Source organism: Lissotriton helveticus, chromosome 7 (assembly GCF_964261635.1).
Source record: "Lissotriton helveticus chromosome 7, aLisHel1.1, whole genome shotgun sequence".
NCBI classification, from domain to species: domain Eukaryota; kingdom Metazoa; phylum Chordata; class Amphibia; order Caudata; family Salamandridae; genus Lissotriton; species Lissotriton helveticus.
Window position 1 is genome coordinate 1,540,512,218 of NC_136068.1, and position 15,617 is coordinate 1,540,527,834.

The 15,617-nt window shown below is 44.9% G+C and overlaps 1 protein-coding gene across 2 annotated transcripts in view; it reads left to right on the forward strand.

Annotated features, from left to right (window-relative positions):
- LOC144770464 (pleckstrin homology domain-containing family A member 7-like) overlaps positions 1-15,617 on the forward strand; it is a 252,788-nt gene that overhangs the window by 117,039 nt on the left and 120,132 nt on the right. For both annotated transcript variants that reach the window (XM_078654987.1, XM_078654988.1), the window contains exons 2-3: positions 5,695-5,791; positions 13,774-13,878. In XM_078654987.1, coding sequence (XP_078511113.1) covers positions 5,708-5,791; positions 13,774-13,878 — 189 coding nt within the window. In that variant the 5' untranslated portion in view covers positions 5,695-5,707. The remainder of the gene's footprint in view (positions 1-5,694; positions 5,792-13,773; positions 13,879-15,617) is intronic.

Genomic DNA, 15,617 nt, shown 5'->3' on the forward strand with positions numbered 1-15,617 from the left:
GCAATATACCAGCTCCGCTGTAGTCAGGCGTTGAAGCACACCCGGGGCACGCTAGGTGCTACTGGGTGGGCCCGATGATGAAGCATGCCACCAACTAGGTTGGTGGGTGAGGGCTTTATGAACACACCTGCCAGGTGTTCACACTCCGTGACAAAACATACCAGAGTCTTCCCCCTCCCTTAATAACTTTTGTAAATTAAGTAATTTGAGCTAGTCTCTTTTTGATTAAACCACAATTTTTCTAAGTACCTTAATCACTCCCCAACAGGTAGAAACAGTTCTATTGACCTGTAGTGACATGTCTAGAGAGGTGTCAAAAATCACGCCAAGATTCCGGGCGGGATTTGACGGTACGGGACAGGCTCCGAGAGAAGAAGGCCACCATTCATTAGACCAGCTGTTTTGATCTTTACCGAAGATCAAGACCTCTGTTTTCTCTCCGTTCAGCTTCAGGGTATTTAAAATCATCCAATCGGAGACAGCTTGCATACAATTCCTGAAGCTGAGCGCGGAGGTACTCACAGAGTGGGAGAGGGACACCATGATCTGGGTGTCATCGGCGTATGACACCACCTCCATCCCCTGAGCTCTTACCAGTCTAGCAAGTGGGGCCACATAAATGTTAAAGAGGGTCGGGCTCAAGGCCGACCCCTGTGGAACCCCACATTGCACAGGCTTGGCAGGGGAGAGGAACTCTCCTAGCTTGACCCTCTGTTCTCTCTGATCAAGGAAAGAGGACAGCAAGCTCAATGCAGGACCCTCCACCCCTATCTCCCTCAGACGAGCAGTTAAGGTCGAGGGAGATAGGGTATCAAAGGCGGCGGTCAGGTCCAAGAGGACCAAAAAGGTGGTTTGGCCTTGGTCGACCTTAGATCGTATGTTGTCTGTCACTACTGTGAGGGCCGACTCAGTGCTGTGGAATTTTCGAAAGCCATGTTGAGACTGGTCCAGGAACCCCGAGGCATCTAGAAAAGCGGTCAGATGATGATTGAGATGTGATTCCAACATTTTGGCTGGAGCAGGCAGTAAGGAAATCGGCCGGAAGTTCTTAAGGGTGTCCGGATCCAGAGTCGGTTTTTTGAGCAATGGCTTGACTATGGCCTGTTTCCAGGAAGCAGGGAACATGCCCTGGGTCATAGCCAGGTTCATAACCTCAAGAAGCGGGGGCAACAGGGTTTCCCTGCACTCTTTGAGAACCTTCAAAGGGCAGGGGTCCATAGGAGAGCCTGATTTTGTCCTGTTTAGCAGGGAGTCTAGTTGGTCAAGTGTAAGGGGCGGGAAGTTGGTCAGAATCTTAGACGGGTCCTTGGCCCAAGGTTCTAGAACAGAAGGGGACTGGGGAGGACGGGAACACATAAGGTCTCTCTGTGCTTCCAGGGTGAGAGAGATGTCTGCGATTTTAGCATGAAAAAAAAGAGCTATCTTGTCACACAGCTCTTGGGAACTTATGATGGGATCAGGCGTTTGTAGCGAACACAAGTAATCCACAATCTTGAATAGTTCCCTAGGGGACGTGAGGGACGATGTAAGCCTGGAGAAGTAGTCCTGCTTTTCTGTGATGACCATGGTCTTATATTCTCCAAGTAACAGCTTGTGCTTTTCTCTATCTGTGGGGTTCCAGGTTTTTCGCCATTGTCTTTCCTGCCTCCTACATCTCTGCCTCAACAGTCTAAGTTGCTCCGTGAACCAGGGAGCGGAAGGTTTCTGTCTGGCTGAATAGCGTAGAGAGGCAGGGGCTAATAAATCCACAGCTCTGGAAATAGAATTAGCAAAGTCCAGTGCAGCATTACTGGCATCCTTCGAGGGGGAAATAGGAGCCTGCAGTATAAATGGGGCAAGAGAGTCATTAGAAATACCCTTATAGTTCCGTTTAAGTATTTTATTAGTAGAACTTCGTAGATGTAGAGAGGGGGAAAAGGTTTTAAGTTCTAAGGGAACCGCTAGGTGGTCTGACCAGACCAAAGGGATAGGGGGGCCCACAGATAGTCTAGGGTCATTGGAGAACACCCCATCAAGAATGTGGCCAGCCAGGTGGGTAGGGCTATCAACCAGCTGCTGCAATCCACATGCGGCCAAGGGATCCACCAGGGAGAGGGTGTCTTTTGAGTGTAGATCATCTAGATGAAAATTGAGGTCTCCCAGAATCGTAAGATGGGGTTTGCCAAAGTAGGGTTCCAAGATTTTGAGAAAATTAGAGCTAAAGCAGGATCTGGGGCCAGGTGGTCTGTAGATGAGAAGACCTGTGAAGGACACGGAGGGAGAGGAAGAGATGACAAAGTAAATGGCCTGGAAGAGGTCTGAGGGAGCAGAGAGGGTTTTAGTACGACAGATGGACGAGACTTTAAACAAAATTGCCAGCCCACCACCCCTGCGTCCTAGTCTGTCCAGTCTTTGTAAAGCATATCCCTCAGGGATAGCTAGCAAAAGCTGGGGACCAGATGAATCGGACGCCCAGGTCTCGGTGATGAACACCCAGGAAGGGCTTCTGTCAGAAACAAACTCATGAAAAGCAGTCAGGGCTGCCATTAGCTTCGAGTGGCAGTGGAGAACTGCAGTTATGGCTGTCATTAGCTTTGAGTGGCAGTAGAGAACTGCAGCTATAGCTGTCATTTGCCTTGAGTGGCAGTGGAGAACTGCAGTCATGGCTGTCATTTGCCTTGAGTGGCAGTGGAGAACGGCAGTTAGGGCTATCATTAGCTTTGAGTGGCGGTGGAGAACTGCAGTTATGGCTGTCATTAGCCTCGAGTGGCTGTGGAGAACTACAGTCAGGGCTGCCATTAGCCTTGAGTGGCAGTGGAGAACTGCAGTTATGGCTGCCTTTAGCCTTGAGTGGCAGTGGAGAACTGCAGTTATGGCTGCCTTTAGCCTTGAGTGGCAGTGGAGACCTGCAGTTATGGCTGTCATTAGCCTTGAGTGGCAGTGGAGACCTGCAGTTATAGCTGTCATTAGCCTTGAGTGGCAGTGGAGAACTACAGTCAGAGCTGGCATTAGCCTTGAGTGGCAGTGGAGACCTGCAGTCGGGGCTGCCATTAGCCTTGAGTGGCAGTGTAGAACTGCAGTCAGTGCTGCCATTAGCCTTGAGTGACAGTAGAGAACGGCAGTAAGGGCTGCCTTTAGCATTGAGTGGCAGTGGAGAACTGCAGTTATGGCTGTCATTGGACCTTGAGTAACAGTGAAGAACTGCAGTTATGACTGTCATTTGCCTTGAGTGGCAGTGGAGAACTGCAGTTATGGCTGTCATTTGCCTTGAGTGGCAGTGGAGAACTGCAGTTATGGCGGTCATTGGACCTTGAGTAACAGTGAAGAACTGCAGTTATGGCTGTAATTAGCCTTGAGTGGCAGTAGAGAACTACAGTCAGGGCTGCCATTAGCCTTGAGTGGCAGTGGAGAACTGCAATTATGCCTATCATTAGCCTTGAGTGGCAGTGGAGACCTGCAGTTATGGCTGTCATTACCCTTGAGTGGCAGTGGAGAATGGCAGTTAGGGCTGCCTTTAGCCTTGAGTGGCAGTGGAGAACGGCCGTTAGGGCTGGCTTTAGCCTTGAGTAGCAGTGGAGAACTGCAGTTATGGCTGTCATTCGCCTTCAGTGGCAGTGGAGAACTGCGGTTATGGCAGTCATTAGCCTTGAGTGGCAGTGGAGAACTGCCGTTATGGCTGTCATTCACCTTGAGTGGCAGTGGAGAACTGCAATGATGCCTGTCATTAACCTTGAGTGGCAGAGGAGAACTGCAGTTTTGGCTGCCTTTAGCCTTGAGTGGCAGAGGAGAACTGCAGTTAGGGTTGCCTTTAGCCGTGAGTGGCAGTGGATAACTGCAGTTATGGCTGTCATTAGCCTTGAGTAGCAGTGGAGAACTGCAGTTATGGCTGCCATTCACCTTGAGTGGCAGTGGAGAACTGCAGTTTCGGCGGCCATTCCATTTAATTGGCACTGGAGAACTGCAGTTATGGCTGTCATTAGCCTTGAGTGGCGGTGGAGAACTGCAGTCAGGGCTGCCATTAGCCTTGAGTGGCAGTGGGGAACTGCTTCCAGGATTTTCATTAGCCTTGAGTGGCAGTGGAGAACTGCAGTAATGCCTGCCATTGTCCTTGAGTGACAGTGGAGAACTGCAGTCTAGGCTATCATTAGCCTTGAGTGGCAGTGGAGAAAAACAGTTATGGCTGCCTTTAGCCTTGAGTGGCAGTGGAGAACTGCAGTTATGGCTATCATTAGCTTTGAGTGGCGGTGGAGATCTGCAGTTATGGCTGACATTAGCCTTGAGTGGCTGTGGAGAACTACAGTCGGGGCTGCCATTAGCCTTGAGTGGCAGTGGAGAACTGCAGTTATGCCTGTCATTATCCTTGAGTGGCAGTGGAGAACTGCAGTTATGGCTGCCTTTTGCCTTGAGTGGCAGTGGAGAACTGCAGTTATTGCTGCCTTTAGCCTTGAGTGGCAGTGGAGAACTGAGGTTATGGCTGTCATTAGCCTTGAGTGGCAGTGGAGAACTGCAGTTATGGCTGTCATTAGCCTTGAGTGGCAGTGGAGAACTGCAGTTATGGCAGTCATTAACCTTGAGTGATAGTGGGGAACTGCAGTTATGGCTGTCATTAGCCTTGAGTGGCAGTGGAGAACTGCAGTTATGGCTGTCATTCGCCTTGAGTGGCAGTGGAGAACTGCAGTTTTGTCTGTTATTAGCCTTGAGTGGCAGTGAGGAACTGAAGTTATGGCTGTCATTGGCCTTGAGTGGCAGTGGAGAACTGCAGTTATGGCGGTCATTAACCTTGAGTGATAGTGGAGAACTGCAGTTATGGCTGTCATTCGCCTTGAGTGACAGTGGAGAACTGCAGTTATGGCTGTCATTCGCCTTGAGTGGCAGTGGAGAACTGCAGTTATGGCTGTCATTAGCCTTGTGTGGCAGTGGAGAACTGCAGTTAGGGCTGTCGTTAGCCTTGAGTGGCAGTGGGGAACTGCTGCCAGGACTTCCATTAGCCTTGATGGGCAGTGGAGAACTGCAGTTAGGGCTGCCATTAGCCTTGAGTGGCAGTGGGGAACTGCTGTCAGGACTTCCATTAGCCTTGATGGGCAGTGGAGAACTGCAGTCAGGACTCCCATTAGCCTTGAGTGGCAGTGGAGAACTGCAGTCAGGGCTCCCATTAGCCTTGAGTGGCAGTGGAGAACTGCAGTCAGGGCTCCCATTAGCCTTGAGTGGCATTGTGGCTGCCTATTGCCTTGAGTGGCAGTGGAGAACTGCAGTCAGGGCTGCCATTAGCTTCGAGTGCCATTGGAGAACTGCAGTTATGGCTGTCATTAGCTTTGAGTGGCAGTGGAGAACTGCAGTAAGGGCTGCCTTTAGCCTGATGGCAGTGCAGAAATACAAGAGAAGCCACATTATATCCCTACTCATACCACGTTCCGCCTCTTAGGGCAGATCTACAGGTGGTCTATACCAATCTACGTAATAGTGATCTTAAAAAAACACAAACAGGGCTTCTGAGTGGTGGGGCTATTAATAATGGAGACCTGTTCTGGCGTAGATAAGAGTAACTTTAGGTTCGCAACCTCACAAACCGGAGTGTTCGGTAGCCATTCTGTGCCTGTTTTATCCTTGTTATCATGGACCTCAGCAGTCCAACTCGCTTCTTCTCCACGACGTATTACAAGTCAACCCTGCTACTCATCTCTTCACTCACCACTTCTTTTTTTTTTCCTTCTACAGACCAACAGCCAAGATGTCGGAGCTGGAGCGGCCAAGAAGCGGTCTGAGTGTGGCCAGCAGCGTGGCCACCATCTCCTCTGTCAACCTGGGCTCAAAGGTCAGTGTGAAGTTTTTTATCAGGCAGCAGGTCTTGTGGAACTTGTAGATAAAATGTGCATGTGCCTTGGATATGCGACTCACTATTGAAAGGCCTGCGGGGGTGAAGAGTGTCACTTACTTGCTTTCAACATCCATAGTTTGTCGGGAACTCTCCCGATCCGTTGGTTGTTAGCTAATTTTTTCCCCACATTTAATGAGGTTGAAAATGAAGCAACAGATGTGAGAGTTACCCCTCCATTGAAAACCGGTGAAGATTTCAACACACAAATGATGGTATAGCAATATATTTACTTATTTCCTGTTTTAGAATGTGCTCATGGGCAGCTTCAGGACTCTTTAATTAAAGATATCAATGGTGTAAGCTAGAAAGGAAAGAAAAGCAAGATAGTAAGAAGTGGCGTGGTGGATCCCGGTAAGAGTGAAGTGAAAAGGTAATTCCTTTGCTGTCAACAAACCACCACAGTTAAAGGGCACTGTATACGATGAGGACAAGCGCGACATAGCTCTGTTGACCTCACTTGAACACCCTCAACAGCATAAGGTTTTGTAAGGCGGGGTCTGTGATTTGTTGCCAACCTAAATGATTTTGTAGGCTTCTCAGGGATCCTGGATGAGATGGACAGGCCAGGGCATTTCCCCTCATAAACCTATACATCACCTTGAGCAACTGGAGGTCTGGATACAGACTTGAAGGCATACTTAAGCCTGATTTTAGTTCAAGTTGGCTTCCTCCACTGGACTCGTATGGGTTTTCCATGTTGTCACTGGGAAAGAGGTGCTTAAATGTTAATAAACATCAAGCATGGCAATTTACCAAAATGTTCCTGACGTCCGGGCTGACAAAGCTGTCAAGCTAGACTTAGAACTGCTTTGAGAGGTCAGTTTATTGGTCGGGAATTGGAAAATGTCACTAAATAGGCCCTGCATCGATAGACAGTACAGTTGTGTATGTTGCTAGCACCTCCTGGGAGTTTAACATCACAGTGTTTTTTGTGTTGATTGGAAAAAAGGGTGTCCTTTGTGAAATAATTACAAAAAATATGTGCATGGTCCAGAGTTTTTCTTCTGAATCCCTCACCAGTACTGTCAAATGGCTTGGTTGCTATCTGCCAAATATTGATTCCACCTCTTGTCTGTTTTTCCACCAACCTACACTTCCAGTATCTCACTGTTGAAAGTGTTCATTCATGCTTTCTCTGTCTGTAAATGGCGGCCTTTCACTTTCTTGCTGTAAATCAAAGAAAGAAGAAAAATAAATCCCAGTCTATAAAAAATCAGTGGGAGTGCCCACCACCTGCAAACACGGCTCAGATTAAGCACTGTTGGAAACACATTGTTGTCTGCAGAGGGGGTTCAGTTTTCTAAACAGCATCAACCCGTGTGGAGCTTTCACTATCCTGTTAACCATTGTTTTTTATAGATAAACCCAATTAAGTTATTTGCCTTTCTTGCTTACTTTGCCCGCAAACGTGAAAACTCCTGAAAAAGCTAACTTTAATGAGTAAACACAGAAGTCAAAGAAAGACAGCGAGGCCTTCAATATTTATATATATAGCTCCCAAAACACGAAAAGAAACCAGGAAAACACATGCATGATAGGGCTACTACAATACACGCTGCTTTTATTCTACCGCAATGAAACTGAAAAAGTGATCAACACTGCACCATTCTCAGATTTGGTTAAATTAAAACTTGCACATTGATATTTTTTAACAGCCTCGACTTTCCTGAGAGAAGCCAGGACTGCTTTCGAATGTCATGGCGATGAGTCCGGTACATGCACAAGTGCTTACCTAATTAGATAGTCCTGCCCGTAGATTTGAAATAGACGACGGACTTCACCTTATACCGCCATCTTGCTCTGATTTTCATGTGTGAGCGGGCACATCTCTCACTGTCTCATGTCAACAATGAGCAGTTCACACATTCTGCTTTCTAGCTTGCGTTCTGGTATTTGTAGTTCTGCGTGTATAAAAGGGGGAATGGAAGGCAAAGCAAAAGTACCAGAATGCAGCAAGAAATCCGGCCCGGTTGAGCCACTCACACCTGGCCTGTTACTACTCGAGGTCTGTGTGGGCGTTTGTGGGCATGCCGTCCGCCTGCCCTGCGAAAACAGTCAACAGAAGGCACTCGCCGGCGGCACCTTCTTGAAATAGCATTTACAGCAGAGAGGCCAGGTGCCGCAGAGAGGCCAGTGGGGTCGCGACCCCTCACCCTCAGCATGCCAGTTTTGCCCCTGCTGACAGTCAGCACCACGAGAGTCCCGCTGAGGCACCTGCCGGCGATAACTCTGCAATGGCCGCTGCTGATGGCGCACTGTAAGTCCTTCCTGGTATGTTTCTTTGCATTATAAGTACAATATTTAACATTTTCATAGCGCTTATCACAAAGAGAATTGTCTCTAGGCGCCTTCATTACTGGTGATATTGGTATTGAACTTGATCCTAATGTTATGGAGGTTGACTGGCTAACTCAGCCTTCCTGGGACTCACAAAGGTGGCCTGCAGGTGAGACACTGATCTCTGTGGATCAAGGTAAACCCAGTGAGGTGCCTTACCAGCTTGCATCCAAAATCTTCATACTTCAGCTCTTCTACCCCTGGGCCTCCCTGCAAACATTAGCGGATTCATACTGGAATAAGGCTCGAGTGTGAATCATTTTTAGGTTTTACCTACACCATTGGCAAGACCTAATGTAGACTTATGAAGGACTTTGTGACCAGCCCCTTGCTCATGTTTCAATTGTCTCCCTTTCCCGCTCGTGATCTGTGGGTTTTCTCCCTATGCTTGTGTTTGTGCCACTCCAGGTGGGTTTCGGCCTCACCGAGCTTGTGACTGGATGGGTTGGATCTTTGTACTACTTGCATCAGCACGTGGCATTGCAGTACATGGAGGACTATTTTCTTTTCCTCACTGTCACTTCCCATCCCCTTCTCTTTTTGCAGTGCTTTTCCTTTTGCAATAATAATAAGCATTTCAAATGTACAGTGGCAATCTGGGGGAAACATTTTGAAAACAAATATGACTGCTCCCTGGTGTCATAGGCAAGATCTATGTGGCTTTGCCAATGCGTGTTTCTGCATGCCACTGCATTGGACTGGAGTTCTCGGGTTGCTTTGAATAATTTCCTGTGTGTGCTACTGTGGTAGCTTTTTGGGGCAGAGAGAATGGAACTGCAGTCATTAAACACCCAATAAAACTCCAGACTGGTTTAAAATCACGTACACTACAATCACTGTCCAGAGAGAATAATTCCTTTATCAAGAATATTTCTTTATTTACAGATGGGTAAAGTATGGAAATTTAATATTAGACACAATATAATATAATTTTTGGGCTCCAGGCACGATCCTAAACACTTTTATACTGTAATGATCAAATAAGTTTGGAGCCCTTTGGAAGTGTTATCTATCGGACGAAAACCATTAATCAGAAATCTTTAGGTTCGGGTTCTTAAGTCAACCAATGCTTCTTTAACTGCTGTAGGTGTTAGTCAGAAATGCATAGTATATAGTATGCTCTACTAGTCTACACTTTGCACCAAGTTCTCAAAGATCTGCGTTCAAGAGGGGAAACCACACATTGTTAGTGCTCAGGCCGCTGAGTCTCCTCGAAGCCCCAAAAAACCTACTTCCCAAAAGTGGGACCTAAACTCAAAATAGGAAGATTTCTGGTTTGGAATGGAAAACTGAACAACTGCCAAAGAGTGTCTTTGCACTAAATAAGGCCACTGAGGATCCACAGGTCAGTAACGGGGGCACCAAACACAGTCTAGGGAAACACGATACAACTTAAACTTGTCTCAAAGGTCAAAGTACCAGTTGGGAACTGTTGGTGCTGATAAAGGATCAGGAATCCAAAATAGGATCCGTAGGCAAATGAACTAGCACTATAAAAAATATTAGAGGGCACAGGTTCCCACAAAATCATGAGCAATGACTGGACAAACGGGCTTCCACCTTATAATGTCCTAATGCAGATTTATATTGTGACCTAATTTCTCTGGCTGTGGGCTATCATGGCCCAGGGAATGCTCAGCTTTTCGAGTCTCCTTCCATATAGATCTGTAAGTCTTCTTCCATCTACATTGTTGCGTCCTCTTCCATATCGATCTTTGTGTCCTCTTCCATATAGAGCTTTCAGTCCACTTCCATAAAGGTCCTTGAGTCCTCCTCCATATAGATCGTTGAGTCCTCTTTCGCATAAATCCTTGAGTCCTCTACCATATAGATCTTTGAGTCCTCTACCATATAGATCTTTGAGTCCTCTTCCATATAGATCTTTGAGTCTTCTTACATATGGACCCTTGTGTCCTTTTCCACATAGATCTTTGAGTCCTCTTCCATATAGATCTTTGAGTCCTCTTCCATAAAGATCTTCTATTCTTCTTCTGTATAGCTCTTTAAGTCCGCTTCCATATAGATCTTTGAGTCCGCTTCTGATAGATCTTTGAGTCCTCTTCCATATAGATATTTGAATCTTCTTCTATATAGATTCAGCTAGCTGGACCTTGTTTCCATCATCAGGGTCACCTCCTTTGCACCTCTGGCAGTCCATCGCCTCATCTTCTTGGTAGAAGCCCAGCTTCTGCGCTACTATGTATTTTAAGTTACTCCTTGTTTTGGTGGTGTGGTGGTAGCAACTTGAAACTCCTAGTCAAACATCTCTGCCAGCTGTTGCTTCTTCTGAAGGCAAGACATAAAAGCATATCAAATATGGGCTCTGAAGCCTCAGTATTTATGATAAATTGGAGAACTGGTTAGAACCAGAGCTGATCCCCATGTACCATTTTTCACCAATTGTAGGCTCTCCTCCTCCGTTGGATGTGGGTGGCAGAAAACAATGTGATCGGGGCTGGGTCGGATTGTCGGGGCTCTGGGTCGCTCCAGTTTCTAGAAAGTTTCAAACATTGGACAAACGAGGAGGCCACCGCTGGCCAGAGGATGGGTACTAGTGAGTATATCATCCCAAGCAGGGGGAAGTCTTTTATGCACAGTTCAGATGGCAGAGTAGCTCGGGTAGACTTTCTGTCCAGTTAGTGCTAAGACCTAGAAAGCGAATGTGAGTTCCAGCCTCCCTCCCGGCGTGGAATCTACATGTCGTTTTTCAGGTACATGAGAACTTCAGGAAGGAGGTCCTACATTCTTGTGCTGCAATCCCTGTGTAGTTCCTCACTATCGCAGAATATGGACACCAAAGGATACAAGACAGCTTTTACATGATATCACCCACACATTTTGAAACTCGACTGAAGGATACACGAGCCCCCTAAACCTAAAATTCAGCATCAGCATCCCTCACTTTTGAGCCACCACATAGCCTAGTGAGGGGACAGCATTCCCCCCATCTCTAACGGTGCATGCTTTTATCGGTGATTCCTGCTCCAGTAGGGCTTCTGCGGTGCACATGGAGCATAATACAAATATTGGACACCTGTAAGTGGCCTAGAAGATTTTGGTTTGGCTTATGGAAAAAATCACATAACAGGCCTGATAAACAAAATATGCCGCAGGGCACAACTCTGCTTTGCTCAGAGGACTTTTAGTCCTAGGGTGCGGCGCATCACAAGGTTGCTTGACTGGCGCGTGAGTGAGTCATCTACAAGGTGGATTTATATAGTATAAGAATAGTAACTCAGCACTCCAAACAAAAGGTATTGTGAAATAGCATAAGTAATATCTTCAGTATAGATCAGACAAGTATGCTTTCATGTAATACAATGAGTCAGTCACATTATTGTTCACTCCTCTATTGACGATCTTCTTTTAAAAGCATTTTTGATTGTAGCCATATCCAACACTTTACGTCCCTCTTGGACTTCTTCAGGGCTACAAAAATAAATATAATATTTACACCTTATACATATACAATTAAAACCATCAAAAAATACAAAAACAATCTTAAAAAACCGAACCATACAGATCTTTTTTATAAGGTCCAACAGTTATTCATTTGCATGGCACTGCATTCAAAACATGGACAGTATTTTAAGTTTATACTTCCCCGTTATGAGTATACAAAACACAGTTTTGCCAACAGCTTCATAATACCATTAATATGGTAGGACTCATCTAGTGTTCAGAATGAAGTTGGTTACACCTACTACCAGCCCGTTGTCCATTAAGGTTTCTAATGTGACATGTCAAGAATGTAGCACTTAATTAACGTCATTCTCTATAAAAATCTTTTTAAATCAAATTCGGTGCTATTAATAGCTCACTCTTCCACCCTTTGTTCTAGATGAAAGTGCTAGATACTGCTTTCATTTCAGTAACCCTTTTTATTGTTAATCCAAACTTCTTTATAATATCCAGTGCCATGCACACGAATAACTGTTGGACCTTATAAAAGAAGAACTGCATGGTTTTTTTTTAAGATTGTTTTTTGCATATATGATGGTTTTATTTGTATATGTACAAGTTGTAAATATTATCTATAATTTTGTAGCCCTGCAGAAGTCCCAAGAGAGACGAAATGTGTTGACTAAGGCTGCAGTCAAAAATGCTTTTAAAAGATGATCGTCAATAAAGGAGTGAACATTAATGTGACTGACTCGTATTACAAGGAAGCATGCATGTCTGATCTATACTCACTATATAAGTTGTACTATTTCAAAATACCTTTTGTTTGGAGTGCAGAGTTAATATACTTTATACCGATGAGGTCCTTTGTCCTTTAAGGGGGTTGTCGTCGGCTGATCCCAGATTCTCGTGCACCCTTCTTCCTTGTATATTTCTGTACTAATAAGTGATAGGTGCTGTAATAGCTTTCAAATCCATTCTTTTAAATTCATTTGATTTATATAGTGTTAAACGTATTGAACTAACTGTCTTTAACCACTGAGAAGTTGGAAAAGGAAACCGGGCAAGGAAGCACAACACTTTTGCTAACACTTTAATAGAGTGCTGCCGTGTTTTGAAGCTACGTTACTGCTATGCCCCATGTCATAAATCACAACCTCTCCTGCTTTAAAGCCCTATCCCTGCAACCTAACATTACCTATTATTCGCCAGCCTCTCTATCTAACCAGCAACTCACCTGAAACCACATAGCCTCCATTAATAACCACACCTAACATGTATAAATATAATCAATTACACAGTGACTAGAGTAAAGGCATGCAATGTTTTTCTTGAGCGCAATAACCAAGATTTAACCACTCGATTAACCATTAATCTTGGGTTCCGGAGTAGGGTGCAACTTGCCGTAAAGCACTTCAACACATCGTCAGGGGTAGTAAGCGCTATATAAAAGCAATTACAATTACAATAGAAAGGCCCTTCTATACATCCAGAATTATCTGTTTGAGGTCTCATACAAACTATTTTTGGCTTTTCTGCGTAATTCTACAAAGTCCCCCTGCTCATCAGTGGCGGCTCCCCCACTGCTGTGAGTCCAGAAAAAGCAGTCAGTCATGAAAAGTAAAATGGTAATAAAACAATTGTATTTTTATCCCGCAGGCTGCCAGCCAAGCCGAGTTTTAGCAGGGAGGGGTTTCCTTGACAGGAGCTGCCGCAGGGAGGAAGATGGGTGGGCCCTTTACGGGCACATGCCGGTTTGGCCGCCTGCCTTATGACGGTCACCCCGACATGCGCACTTAGATCCCTTCAACCTGAGCTGTGTGTGGGTGGAGAACAGGCTTGCAGTCCCTAATGCCAAACCAACCCGCTCTGACTAATCCCAGTGCTTCTCTGATGAAGGTTAATAGTATTACCAGCATGAGAACAGCACCTGGATTGGTGTAGGGGAGCTCACGAGGGTCTGGTGGCCTGTGCACCAGACCATGGACTGCCAGGACAGGCCAATGCGGTGGCTAGTGGGTAAATACCTTTATTTCCTTCTAATTCTCCCCTGCACTTTCTCACCACCTTCCTTAGATAGCAGCCGCCACTACTGGTCATTGTATGTGTGTCATGTACCTGTATCAAGTGACTTCCAAGGGTCGCTGCAGCATGTTTAACATCTGCATTCTAACCCGCAGCATACCAGGTCGGTGAAGAGAGTGCACACCTTCGGTAAGAGGGAGTACGCCATCAAACGAGACCCCAATTCTGTGGTCGTGATCCGAGGCTGGCTTTACAAGCAGGTAGGAGGTGTTCTGAAACGTGTTTATGTATTTATTGCTTATAAATGTTTTAATCACTTGGCAGTAGGGATGAATGCTGCTGCTGTCACATGGCTAGGTGTAGAGTTAGATGACGAACACACGTGTACTCCTTAGTAGACCTAGCATATTATAAATGAGGCTCCCAGAATTCCGTTTTTACTACTTTTTAAGGATAAAAACATATAGAAAACAATGTGTTTTCTGTCCGATTGTTTTCTGTCTGTATTTATTTTTAATAGCTGAAAAATACAGAAAATTGTGCATCTTGCGAATGACTCCACGCTGTTCTTCAGGAATTCCTGGCCAGCAGCTTAACACATAACATATGGAGTTAAAAACCGGAATGGCATATTCTTAAATAGAGGGATATGTTGGCATACACTTGTATATAATTCTACTATTGACCTGTGGCTATTGTGTCTCGTTATATTTGGAAGCTTAATTCGCTAAAATGGGATAGGCTTCTAGGCATGAGTGCATGTTTTTCCATTAAATAAATGGGTAAATACACCAACTCTGTTTATACTCAAAAATCAAAATAAATATGGATAAATAACAATAAGATGACCAAAAATAAATGTGGATAAACACCGTGTTACATTATAGATCAATTTTTTAACTATTGTGTTGTAAAATTTTACCATTGACATTGGATTTTAATATCATACATGTATTGGATTTTTTTATTGTTTCATGTTTTCCATTGTTTGACACATATTGTCATGATTTTTATGATTGCTTATGTAGTGTTTATATATCTTTTATGTATAATTTTTTATAATAAATCTAATATTTATGTTAAATCAATTGGTTATCATCTGTTTCAGTACACTGTTGTTAATTTTTATTTATTGAGTTGCTTGACCTGCCAATTGGCAGGTTTATTAGTTGCCTAGGAATTGTTTATTTTTTAGATAAACACAGACGTAAAATTTACAAAAATAAATACCCCAAAACCGGGAGCCCGAATTGTAAATAGGCTTCAGGAGCCTTCGTTACACCCTCACATGTCTACGATGATGCTGAGTTGTTTTGGTTAAGACGAGCTGCTGACAACGACGCTCTTAAAGCATTCACCAACCCAAGGTTCTGGGGGTCGGTCGGCACTCTTCCGTGCTGTGTGCGAACAATAGTACTATTTTTCCTACAAACAGGCCCTAACCGAGAAGAGTGGCTCACGATTGGTAAACATTCGCCCTTTCCACTCGTGGGTCCAGTGCGCCACCTGGTGGTTATTAATTACCTTAACTGAGCGGTTCCCTTTCGTTGTCTGTCTACTGCACCTCTTCGGTTGGCAAAATATTTCACAACAGAAATAAGGCAAACAAGTATGTGCAATTCTTCAATGAGGTGTGTCCATTTTTAAAAATGTAATTTCAGATGAACTCTCAGAATACTGTCATGATCTAATGGTAGTAGTGTTTCCGTTATAGTTATGTGAGCTATAGAGAATGATCAACAACCACAGACAATGTTTGTCCTCTTTGGAACTGCAGATGACATACTTTCAGGAATCTGTTCTCCCAAGTCCCCTCCGTACAGCTCATCTCCACCTTCGCTCTTTATTTAAGGATTACAAACTCAAGAATTTGGAGTGTTTACAAAAAAATGGATCCTAAAAATGTATGCGTGCCGAGGCTTGGGGTAGGTACTCTTTTATCTCTTATTGATTCAAAAGAGGAGCCCGCACGTGTCCTGCTGGTTACGTTAAGAGAGGT